General features: G+C 32.0%; 1 protein-coding gene across 1 annotated transcript in view; it reads left to right on the forward strand.

The window, feature by feature from the left end:
- LOC141449700 (uncharacterized) overlaps positions 1–12,407 on the forward strand; it is a 377,448-nt gene extending 365,041 nt beyond the window's left edge. Inside the window, exon 5 of the mRNA XM_074119357.1 lies at positions 10,588–12,407. Coding sequence (XP_073975458.1) covers positions 10,588–10,990 — 403 coding nt within the window. The 3' untranslated portion in view covers positions 10,991–12,407. The remainder of the gene's footprint in view (positions 1–10,587) is intronic.
- The last annotated feature ends 619 nt before the right edge of the window (positions 12,408–13,026 follow it).

The following is a 13,026-nucleotide window of genomic DNA, read 5'->3' on the forward strand; positions in this document are numbered from 1 at the left end:
GATAAAGCCAGATTGACTACTACATAAAATAACAATTACTTTAATCGAAGAATGAACTTAAACCGACGATTTTTATTTAAAAATAAAAATAAATAAACAAAATCACTGATGTATGTTGGTGTAAGCATTTTTTAAAAATTTTTTTGAATTTTTAAGCCTCATATTTTTTTATTTTTATAACGTTTTCTTTTTCACCTGTAATTAATAGTTTGATTATTATAGATAAATAGATATTACAGTCAATCTAAGTTAAATGGTGTGCTACTTGAACAAATATTTTGTAGATGAAAATGGCCAGCATAAGGGTATGTGACATCTAATAAATTCTTAAAAAATATTAATGAAAATTAATGCGGTAAAATTACTTAAATAATATCAATGAAGTATTAATGAAATGTTGGGTACTTGCTGATTTGTGTACCTTTTGGCGTTTAATCAACCCTTATACTTAACTTTTTAAACTGTAAGTTTTTGTTAAGGAGATTTTTATTTAAACATTAAATCCAGTCATTTTTCTTTCTAATATTTATAAGAATCCTGTATCATTCTTTATTAAAACTGTCCGGTAGGACAGTTGTATAAGGGTTGACCATCAAAAACTGCACGAAAAAGCGTAACGTTGAAAAACACCCAACTTTGACAATTTTTTTCTGTTTTTCTATAAAAGATAAAATTCCCAAATTTTCTTTAAATTATAGGGCAAACCCTCCTTTATAACTGTAATTTTTTTGCAACCACCCAGATCTAATGGGTTTCGAGAAAAAAGTTGCCGAAAATGAGCAAAAACGGCTTTTTCAAAAAATGTTCTTGTTCTTGTTCTTCTTCTTCTTCTTGTTGTTCTTGTTGTTACCTTTTTTGTAAACAACGTAGCGCCTAAACGCGTGAACCGATTTTCATGAATGAGGTGTCATTCGATTCAATATTTTATGTAGATGTGCCTTTTGGGGGTCCCGACGCTGTACATCGAATGGGAGAGGAGTTAGCCCCCTTTATGTAAGGCCCCCTCCAAAATTATTATTACTAATTACTCTGTAAATCTTGGCCCGATTTTGATAAAATTTGGTAGGATGATAGGGCTAGGGCTCCCCTACGTAACATTAAAGCGGCGATCAGCTCTTACACTTGTTAAGGGGAAGTATAGCAATCGCTTCAAATTATCGACACGTGAACCGATTTTTATGAATGAAGTGTCATTCGAATCGAAATTTTATACAGATTTGCACTTTAAAAGTCTCTGCACCGTGCCTCACAAGGAGGGGAGTTTGCCCAACCAAATAAGGCCCTTTCTAAAACTATTATTACCAATATTTCTATAACGCTTAGTCCGATTTTGATAAAATTCAGCTCGAATAAGTGGTTAAAGCTCCTCTACGTTGCTGATTCTCTTGCTCCTACTAAGAGGAAGTACTGCAATCGTTTAAATTATCAATGAGTGAACCGATTTAAATCAATGAATTGTTCGATTAAAAAATCTTTGCCTCTTTGCCTTTTAGGGAGAAGTACTGCAATCCTAGTTTATTTTTCTTACTCCTCTTAAAAGGAAGTACTGAAATCGCAGTTTAATTTTGCTATTTACGTACAAATACCTTCCTATGTTATTCAAAACACTTTCTCAAAAAAATTGTTATTGAGGATGGTTTGGGGGAACGCAACTACAATCATTCTTTAAAAAGATCTCTCCAGTGGTAGTTAACACCTTATCAGGTTATAATGATAGAATAGCTTATTCCAAATTTTAAAAAAATCTGTAAAGAAGATATGTAACTTTGTAAAATAGACAAAAAGGACAGTCTATCCAAAAGGTACAAAAATCTCCTTAACAAAAACTTACAGTTTAAAATGTTAAGTATAAGGGTTGATTAAACGCCAAAAGGTACACAAATCAGCGAGTACCCAACATTTCATTAATACTTCATTAATATTTAAGTAATTCTACTGCATTAATTTTCATTAATAAGTTATTTTTTAGAATTTATTAGATATCACAGACCCTTATGCTGGCCACTTCATTTATATTATTTTTTTGTTATAATTATGATAAATCACATATACGTACATGCATGTTAAAGTAAAGATAAAGTTAGAGTAGGCTACTGTCTTGAATTCGTCTTACCGAAATATTCGTGAGCACAATTAACACACAGTTAATAACTAGTAGATTATTAAACAATAATTATTCATTTCTCTATTGTAATTTAATTTAGTCCCCCTAATTTTACTTATAGTAAAATACTGGAATAATTAGCTGTCCTAAATATAGCATATCTTATTTACTTTATATTACATATATACAACATTGTGGGAAGAACACCTAGATGGAGAATGCAATTGAAGAAAACTATATTATTTGCGATAAAGCCAGATAATTATTACCTATTATTATAAACGTTTGACTACTACATAAAATAACAATTACTTTAATCGAAGAATGAACTTAAACCGACGATTTTTATTTAAAAATAAAATTAAATAAATAAAATAAACAAAATCATTGGTGTAAGTTTTTTATAAAAAAAGGTTTTGAATTTTTTAGCCTCATATTTTTATTTTATTTTTTATAACGTTTTTCTTTTTAACCTGTAATTAATAGTTTGATTATTATAAATAACTAGATATTACAGTCAATCTACAGTGCTACTTGAACATATATTTTGTAGACGAAAATGGCCAGCATAAGGGTCTGTGATATCTAATAAATTCTTAAAAAATATTAATGAAAATTAATGCGGTAAAATTACTTAAATAATATCAATGAAGTATTAATGAAATGTTGGGTACTTGCTGATTTGTGTACCTTTTGGCGTTTAATCAACCCTTATACTTAACTTTTTAAACTGTAAGTTTTTGTTAAGGAGATTTTTATTTAAACATTAAATCCAGTCATTTTTCTTTCTAATATTTATAAGAATCCTGTATCATTCTTTATTAAAACTGTCCGGTAGGACAGTTGTATAAGGGTTGACCATCAAAAACTGCACGAAAAAGCGTAACGTTGAAAAACACCCAACTTTGACAATTTTTTTCTGTTTTTCTATAAAAGATAAAATTCCCAAATTTTCTTTAAATTATAGGGCAAACCCTCCTTTATAACTGTAATTTTTTTGCAACCACCCAGATCTAATGGGTTTCGAGAAAAAAGTTGCCGAAAATGAGCAAAAACGGCTTTTTCAAAAAATGTTCTTGTTCTTGTTCTTCTTCTTCTTCTTGTTGTTCTTGTTGTTACCTTTTTTGTAAACAACGTAGCGCCTAAACGCGTGAACCGATTTTCATGAATGAGGTGTCATTCGATTCAATATTTTATGTAGATGTGCCTTTTGGGGGTCCCGACGCTGTACATCGAATGGGAGAGGAGTTAGCCCCCTTTATGTAAGGCCCCCTCCAAAATTATTATTACTAATTACTCTGTAAATCTTGGCCCGATTTTGATAAAATTTGGTAGGATGATAGGGCTAGGGCTCCCCTACGTAACATTAAAGCGGCGATCAGCTCTTACACTTGTTAAGGGGAAGTATAGCAATCGCTTCAAATTATCGACACGTGAACCGATTTTTATGAATGAAGTGTCATTCGAATCGAAATTTTATACAGATTTGCACTTTAAAAGTCTCTGCACCGTGCCTCACAAGGAGGGGAGTTTGCCCAACCAAATAAGGCCCTTTCTAAAACTATTATTACCAATATTTCTATAACGCTTAGTCCGATTTTGATAAAATTCAGCTCGAATAAGTGGTTAAAGCTCCTCTACGTTGCTGATTCTCTTGCTCCTACTAAGAGGAAGTACTGCAATCGTTTAAATTATCAATGAGTGAACCGATTTAAATCAATGAATTGTTCGATTAAAAAATCTTTGCCTCTTTGCCTTTTAGGGAGAAGTACTGCAATCCTAGTTTATTTTTCTTACTCCTCTTAAAAGGAAGTACTGAAATCGCAGTTTAATTTTGCTATTTACGTACAAATACCTTCCTATGTTATTCAAAACACTTTCTCAAAAAAATTGTTATTGAGGATGGTTTGGGGGAACGCAACTACAATCATTCTTTAAAAAGATCTCTCCAGTGGTAGTTAACACCTTATCAGGTTATAATGATAGAATAGCTTATTCCAAATTTTAAAAAAATCTGTAAAGAAGATATGTAACTTTGTAAAATAGACAAAAAGGACAGTCTATCCAAAAGGTACAAAAATCTCCTTAACAAAAACTTACAGTTTAAAATGTTAAGTATAAGGGTTGATTAAACGCCAAAAGGTACACAAATCAGCGAGTACCCAACATTTCATTAATACTTCATTAATATTTAAGTAATTCTACTGCATTAATTTTCATTAATAAGTTATTTTTTAGAATTTATTAGATATCACAGACCCTTATGCTGGCCACTTCATTTATATTATTTTTTTGTTATAATTATGATAAATCACATATACGTACATGCATGTTAAAGTAAAGATAAAGTTAGAGTAGGCTACTGTCTTGAATTCGTCTTACCGAAATATTCGTGAGCACAATTAACACACAGTTAATAACTAGTAGATTATTAAACAATAATTATTCATTTCTCTATTGTAATTTAATTTAGTCCCCCTAATTTTACTTATAGTAAAATACTGGAATAATTAGCTGTCCTAAATATAGCATATCTTATTTACTTTATATTACATATATACAACATTGTGGGAAGAACACCTAGATGGAGAATGCAATTGAAGAAAACTATATTATTTGCGATAAAGCCAGATAATTATTACCTATTATTATAAACGTTTGACTACTACATAAAATAACAATTACTTTAATCGAAGAATGAACTTAAACCGACGATTTTTATTTAAAAATAAAATTAAATAAATAAAATAAACAAAATCATTGGTGTAAGTTTTTTATAAAAAAAGGTTTTGAATTTTTTAGCCTCATATTTTTATTTTATTTTTTATAACGTTTTTCTTTTTAACCTGTAATTAATAGTTTGATTATTATAAATAACTAGATATTACAGTCAATCTACAGTGCTACTTGAACATATATTTTGTAGACGAAAATGGCCAGCATAAGGGTCTGTGATATCTAATAAATTCTAAAAAATAACTTATTAATGAAAATTAATGCAGTAGAATTACTTAAATATTAATGAAGTATTAATGAAATGTTGGGTACTCGCTGATTTGTGTACCTTTTGGCGTTTAATCAACCCTTATACTTAACATTTTAAACTGTAAGTTTTTGTTAAGGTAATTTATTATATTGAATTTTATAGTTAAATATTATGGGATTAATATTTTTCAGCACTTCTGTTTATGCATCCTGGATCTATGAATAAAATCATCCATAAATTGGGTAATCTTGTGCCCCAAAATAATGGATTTACTAAGATTTGAGGTTTTCATTGGTAATCCACGCTGGTAGCAAAAAAGTCACATTCTCACAAAAATGGCCTCTCTCTGCCTCATCCCTTCCGAGAAGCCAGCTTACTAAAAAACCGACAGTAGCGTAAAATGCAAATTTTATTTCCCGTTTTGTACTCGATAAAAGGCAGTTTGTTTTAGATTTGCAAATAGGTTCTTTTGATTTTTTTTAAACCTTTAAATATGCTTACCACACGCACTATTGAATCAATAACTTAAAAATCTTTTATCCTGGAAGATTTATTTTAGGGCAGTTTATTTAAATAAATGAAGGTTTCTGTGAAGAGAAAATTTTAGAAATTTTATATTTTATAGGAAAACAAATTGTCAAAGTTAGGTGTTTTTCAACGTTACGCTTTTTCGTTCAGTTTTTGGGCGATCACCCCCTATACAAATGTCCTTCCGAACAGTTTTACTAACCGATTTAGAGTATTGGTATGTAATATCGATAATATCGATGTGGATTAAATGGGCGGGGCTAAAATTCTGAATTTAAAGTAAATGACGTGACCACAAGAGAGAATGTAATTTGCTTCGCTAACTCTCATCTAATGACCTGTCAGTTTTCCATTAAACTGTTTTTCGTGAAAATTGATTTAAGGATAGTACCTGGGTGAGTTTTTCCTCTAATGTGCCTTTTACGTTATTTGTATTTTTTATACCATCAAGTATTAGTTAGTTTTTATTAAATCTTTACTAAAATTATGAGTCTGCAATTAGAAAAAAATTTTCACAACTCGTACAATAAACTCTGAACTAAGTTAAGTTCGTATGAACCATTCACACCATATTTTGTTTTTTAAATAATTTGTTACAATTCAATGCACTTTAGAACTCTAGTTGACTGTGTTCATCATTCAAGTAGTTGTAAGATAATCATGGCATTTAGTCTCGGATATGCGGAACCATATCAGATTTGATTCAATAGCTATAGAGAGAAGAATGGGATTTTAGCGTAAATAATCGAACAAGGACATTCAACCAAAGATTTCTTTCGAGCAGAGACTTCTTACTTTAAAGTGTTGTCTGGTTTCTCTTCTAACCTTAAACCAACTTACGAGGGTCGTTTGAAAAGTCCGTGCAAAAATAAAAACTACTTAATTTTTTGGGGTAAACCTTTTTTATTTTTCAACATAGTCTACTTTTAGGCTTATACACTTCGTCCAACGCTGCTCTAGTTTGTTGATCCCTTCCGAATAATAGGATTTGTCCAAATCTGAAAAATAGCCATTCGTTTCTGCAATCACCTCCTCGTTTGAATAAAATCTTTTTCCCGCCAGCCATTTCTTCATATTGGGGAACAAATAGTAGTCCGAGGGAGCCAAGTCTGGAGAATAGGGGGGGTGTGAAACGAGTTGGAACCCTATTTCCATTAATTTTGCGACCACAACTGCTGAGGTGTGAGCTGGTGCGTTGTCGTGATGGAAAAGGACTTTTTTGTGGGCCAATCGTGGGCGTTTTTCTTGCAGCTCGGTTTTTCAAACGGTCCAATAACGATGAATAATATGCACCTGTAATAGTTTTACCCTTTTCCAGACAGTCGATGAGGATTATTCCTTGCGAATCCCAAAAGACAGTCGCCATAATCTTTCCGGCCGAAGGTACGGTCTTCGCCTTTTTTGGCGCAGATTCCCCCTTGGTAACCCATTGTTTAGATTGTTCTTTGGTCTCAGGAGTGTAGTGATGTATCCATGTTTCATCCACAGTGACGAAACGACGCTTAAAGTCCTGCGGATTCTTCTGGAACACCTGCAAACCGTCCTTGAAACACTTCACACGATTTCGTTTTTGGTCAAGCGTGAGCAATCGCGGCACCCATCTTGCGGATAGCTTTGTCATGTCCAAATGTTGATGCAAAATATTATGTACCCGTTCATTCGAGATGCCCACAGCACTAGCAATCTCATGCACCTTCACTCTTCTGTCATCCATCACCATATCATGGATTTTATCAATGATTTCTGGAGTAGTAACCTCAACAGGGCGTCCAGAACGTTCAGCGTCCCTTGTGCCCATATGGCCACTCCGAAAATTTCGAAACCACTTATAAACTGTTCTAATCGAAGGTGCAGAGTCACCTTAATGTTTATCAAGCTTCTCTTTAGTCTCCTGAGGCGTTTTGCCTTTCATAAATTAGTGTTTAATCAACACACGAAATTCTTTTTCGTCCATTTTTTGAAAATCACTCGACTTCCTCGATTCAAACGAATGCCAAACACAAAGAAATAGACCGATCTGGCTGAAACTTGGTGTGTGTTCTTCCAAGAGATGCTACTAACTAAACATAACCACGATACGCGCCAGTGGTGGTATCTCTCTGACTTTGCACGGACTTTTCAAACGACCCTCGTACTATTCCTTTATAACAAAAAATAAAATGTACGTAGTTAAAAATACTTTGATCAATTTTTTATTATACAGACTTCATAACCATCATTATTGATTAATGATTTATTTTCAGTACATTATGCAAAGGATAAATGGTTCTAAATTTAAATAGTTCCTTTAATAGAAATTATAAGTACACGATAATGGACAGCAGAAATTCGTTTTATTCCCATTAGGTAATTTCGTTTTAAAATTACAAACATGTATAAAATTCAGAAATGATGTGTGTGTGCCGAAAAGTATGGATGATTTTGCAAACATGTACACTATATTAAAGCTGAAAAATTTGTTATTTTCCACCATTATACTAAAATTTAAATCATATTGTTTAAGAATTGCTGCTGTATAAGTAATTATTATTTTCCATTTTAAATTGATATTTGTAGCAATATGTAACACAAAATAACGAGTTATGATTAATTACTTTGAATGAAAGGTCATGTGTTTGTGACAGAGAATGAATTACTTTTCCTTTAACTGATATTAGAAAAATTACTGTACTCCAAAAAAGGATACAATTTCTAATCAATCATATTTGTGTTTTTTTAAATTGATTGTTTTTTTTTTAATCTTTTATTGTAACTTACCACTGCAACAGTTGTTGCAACAAGCAAATATGGTGAAAGAGAAAAGAAATAACATGAGTGGAGAAGGCACCCAGTGGTGTCACTCCAGTAACGTGCTTTGCTCTCACGATAAGAGTAGATCACGAGGCCATCTTCTTCAATCTCCTTAGAGGATTACCTGATAATGTGGAGGAAGATAGGTGTTCTATGAGAGGGTTAGGATGAGCTGCTGTAGAGGAATGAAATTTGAAGAAACGAGTGTTAGCAAGATCTGTAATGAAAGGAATTTTGGGGTCATTATGGATAGTGAGGTTAGATACATAGAACGGAGCGTTAAGAAGTTTTCGAAGTATTTTTGACTGTAATGCCTGGAGGCGTAGTGAGTTGGAACGCTTAGTCGATCCCCATACTTCGATGCCGTATGACCAAATGGGTCGTAGTAACAATAGATATAAGAGTCTGTTGTTATGTAGGTTAAGTTTCGAACGTTTGTCAAGTAGTCTGGCGAGAAGTTTTGTAGCGTTGGTTAGTTTCTTGTCTTTTCAGTCTAGTATGGGGATTCCATGTCAACCGTTTGTCTAGGTGCAGTCCAAGGTAGCGTACTTTTTCCACAGTTGGTATAGTAGTTTGGTTCAAGATGACAGGAGGTAGGGATTTATTTTTAAAATGAATTTTTTTCTCTTTTATAACAAAACAAACCACTATTTATTCTTAGCTAAACTGTCTCCCTGAGGACCAAGAGCTGACAATCCTGTCTCATCCTTCCCTATCCAACACTTTTACCCTACCTCAGGTCGTTCCCGAACATCCTCCAGTCATCCTGCCTAAGCTCTTTCTCATCTTTTCTATTTGCCATTCATCATCTTGCTGGTTGTTATCTCTTGTACGTGGTCTGACCATCACAACCAATTTCTCTGTGACTTACCAAGACAGGGTGGCGATACTTTTCTCTTATGTCAGCAGTGTTTACTGCTCTGGATCCTTCGTTCATCTAAATTGAACTATATATCTTTCTTAAAACGTTCCTCTCCCATAAGACGTTCGCTTTGTTTTGTGAGAACACGAGACTCACGTTACTAGGGGCCGCGTCATGGTTTGCTTCGCTAATCTAGGCAATTGGTGTTATATGTACGAAACTTGAATCACCTTTGGATCAATAATTAAATTTCTTTTTGATTCAACAAAGGTTCTTTGTCAGGAATTTAATAAAAACAAAACATTTATCATTAAAATAATAAATTATTAATTTTCCGAAGTAAATATTAATGTGTCTCATTAGTTGTCTATGAATTATTTATTTGTTAGATATAATTAATTTTTTGCAGTAATATTTAAAAGTAATTATAAAATGAATAAATTATATTCATTTGTAATACAGTCTTCTTCAATCTTGAATTTTTGTTGGCAAGATAAAGATCATTCTCCTGAAACAATGTTTATTATCCAAGACATTTATTGAAACGGATATGCCTTTTCCAAGCTCTCTACCCACGATAAGTACTATTTCCGTTCTATCCGATGTTGGAGATTACATCTTTAATTGAGTTGGTCTAGCGGTTACTACCCTAGTGCAACAAGGATGTGTCCCATTGTGAGTTTCATCAAAACACTGACATACAAAAGACTTGGTCAAAATTTCGCTACTCTGTTTTGTGAACTTAATAAACATTTAAGGTGGCCAGATGTCAAGGATAGCAAGGGAATTTTAGTACACTGACCCGCATAAGAGTTGGTTCCCGAAAATGTCACCGATTTTGTGAATTGTCCTGATTTATATTGGATTGATTAAGCGTATGTGGTTCATTTCTTCATCAAAGGAACTGTAAATTTTTATCTCATTAATATTCTTTCATATCATTGTTATTAAATATGCACCAATAAATAAATTATCAACTACAAAATTTAATGTTAATATGTATAATTAAGTACCGAAGTAAAAAGGTATTAGCAATACATATTTAATTAAGTATTTGATAATTTATCTGTTGGAATCTGAATTTTATCAACCGACTAAATAAAGTTAATTTAATATCAATATTTAATAGTAATAAATAGATTCACTGATAATGACTGGAGGTCGAAATATTTGGCTGTATTAAATTAAATGAATATTAAGACTAAGAAAAGAACACTAACGCCTTTATTAATAATCTAACTTATAATTATAAATAAAACTTGTGATTGAAATTTATGTTTACTGCGTACGTAACTAATTTTTATTATTTATTTGCAGTACGGATAGTGGTTGGGACAACCCATTCCGACCTGATGGTGATCTATCCAGGGAAGCTGACGAGATAGTGGAATTAATCAAAGGCGGAAAACCAATTACTCCTACAACAGTGAATGGCGAGGCTCCAAAATTACCGATCGACACACTATCAGAGAATGGTAAAGTACCTTCACCAAAAACTGGTAATCAAGAATTACCAGTCACAAAGAATTCTGCACCGACCACGACCACGACTAGCCCACCGAAAGGTGTAAACGGTACGAAACCAGTAAGCAATGGTGATAAGGCGCCTGGCCAAGTTGAATTACAAAGAGCTACAGTGGTGCCTGCTTCGGACGCATCACAAGTTGAACATGTCAACTTGAAGAAGAAACCGAAATGTAAGTGCTGTGTTATTCAGTGAGTGATTTGTTCGTATAGAGGTGAGTGTACATTGACCACAGTCATTTCTCGTGCTAAATGTAATGAAAGACCATTCGTTGGTACACGCCCTAACATTTCTAATAAAAGATTAGGGCTAGAATAACTAGACTATATTCATGGTCAGTCACCTATTTCGTACCGAAGGTTTAATGTATTTTCAATACAAAAAATAAAGGAAAGATGTAAACAAAAATAAATCGATTTCTTGTGAAGGAGGATAAGACGGTAAATAGCCAGAACGCTTTTCTGCTTGCTGACCCACCGACCTGACGACTACTTCGTTTTCTCTATTCCACTTAAACACATTGTAAGACCTGCTGCATGGCATTGCAACCAATCGCATGTACAAGTACTTTATTTTCACAATTGTTTATCGATTATTAATGAAAACAAAGTACATACTAATTTAGCACAAAATTCAAACCAGTTAGTTCATAATAATGGCGAGAATGGTTATTGAGAAGTTTCAACCTTTCAGACAAAATAAATATTGACAGTACTTGACTAAAATATATTTTTATATTTAATAAGACTATGCTACAGAAAATACTTAAAGTATCCTCTCTCTCTCTCTCCTCAGATTTTAATTTTTTTCTGCAGATGTTAAAAAAAAATGGAACTTTCAAAGTGTATTTTTAGAAAGAAAAAAAAAAAGAAAAAGTAATGAAAATTTACCTTACTAAAGGGTGATAATAATATTTGTACATAAACACTACTGTGAACAAAAATTAAAATTTGAAAAATCGTAAAATGCGGTAATATAAGTAAAAGTGAATTATATATCTTTATTTATATATTAGTATGATTGAATTATACATTATTTATGCAAAACAAAACAAAATGTAAAATATTCGGTTATTTTGATGTATTTATTTCAAATCAAATTTAGAAATTGTACATATTTATGTGAATTTGTGTGTATACTACATTGATTTGTATTCTCTGCTAGAAATAGACAATGTCAATAAATTAATACTTAAGAAAGAAGTATATATTACATACTAATGCCCTTAATTTGTAAACAGTATATAATTGCTTATAACATGGGTTATAAAATAAAATAATCTACATTTAAAACCTTAATGAATGAATAGTTTTTGTTGTTTTTCTTTTATCAAACAAAGAGAAGAATTTTTACAAAAATTGTAGCCTACGGTTTTAAATTAATCATTATTGATTCTAGGAAATAGTATTATTATGATTGTGTTGTTGTAATTATTATTACCTCTAGCAAGGAATATCAATTTTTTGTTTTTTTTTTGTTTTGATACCTTTTTAGAGGAGTTTGAAAATTTGGACCCATTGGAAGTTTTAAGTTATGAGAATGGTGCATATTCTATATAATTTTATATACTAAATGTATATAGGTAAAAATAATAAGAACTATTACAACTTAATTTCCTTATTATTTATTTCATCTTCCTGCAGCATACCTCCACTATTCGGGATCTACTTTTTAATAAGGACGTTTATTCCTTTTCTGAATTTTCCTGTAAAATAGTAGCACCTTCGTTCTGCAATAATGCGGCCTTTTTAATTTTTAAAAATTTTATTCACTTTACTTTTGAAGTCAAAAGAAGAGAAAAATGGTAGTTTCTAAAATAGAATAACTCAATAATTATGTCATGTAAAGTAATGCCTATTTTTCAGGCGTAACATACGTCTTCGACAAAGTTTTCACATTAAACATTAAAAATAAAATCCAAGGCCTAGACCGGGAATCGAACCCAGTGCCACATTACATGTCTCTAACCGCTTGGCAGCCGTGGAGCCTAACTCAATAATTATCTTTAAACAGAAAACTGAAAAATAATTTATTTTTTAATTAAAAGTAATAAAAAGTAGAGCTATTATATTGGTTTATACTGAATAATAAATTTAAAAATTCTGAAATAGGGAGCACATAAAAGTCAAGGAATGTAATAGTTATTTATTTAACAAGTGTGGAAAGTAGTACTTTTCCTCCTGCGAGGCAGGGTTTGCACGCACGAGCGAGCGAAGCGAGGCGAGTGCAAG

Source organism: Rhodnius prolixus, unplaced genomic scaffold (assembly GCF_049639745.1).
Source record: "Rhodnius prolixus isolate KJV_2025 unplaced genomic scaffold, Rpr scaffold_2, whole genome shotgun sequence".
Classification (NCBI taxonomy): Eukaryota; Metazoa; Arthropoda; class Insecta; order Hemiptera; family Reduviidae; genus Rhodnius; species Rhodnius prolixus.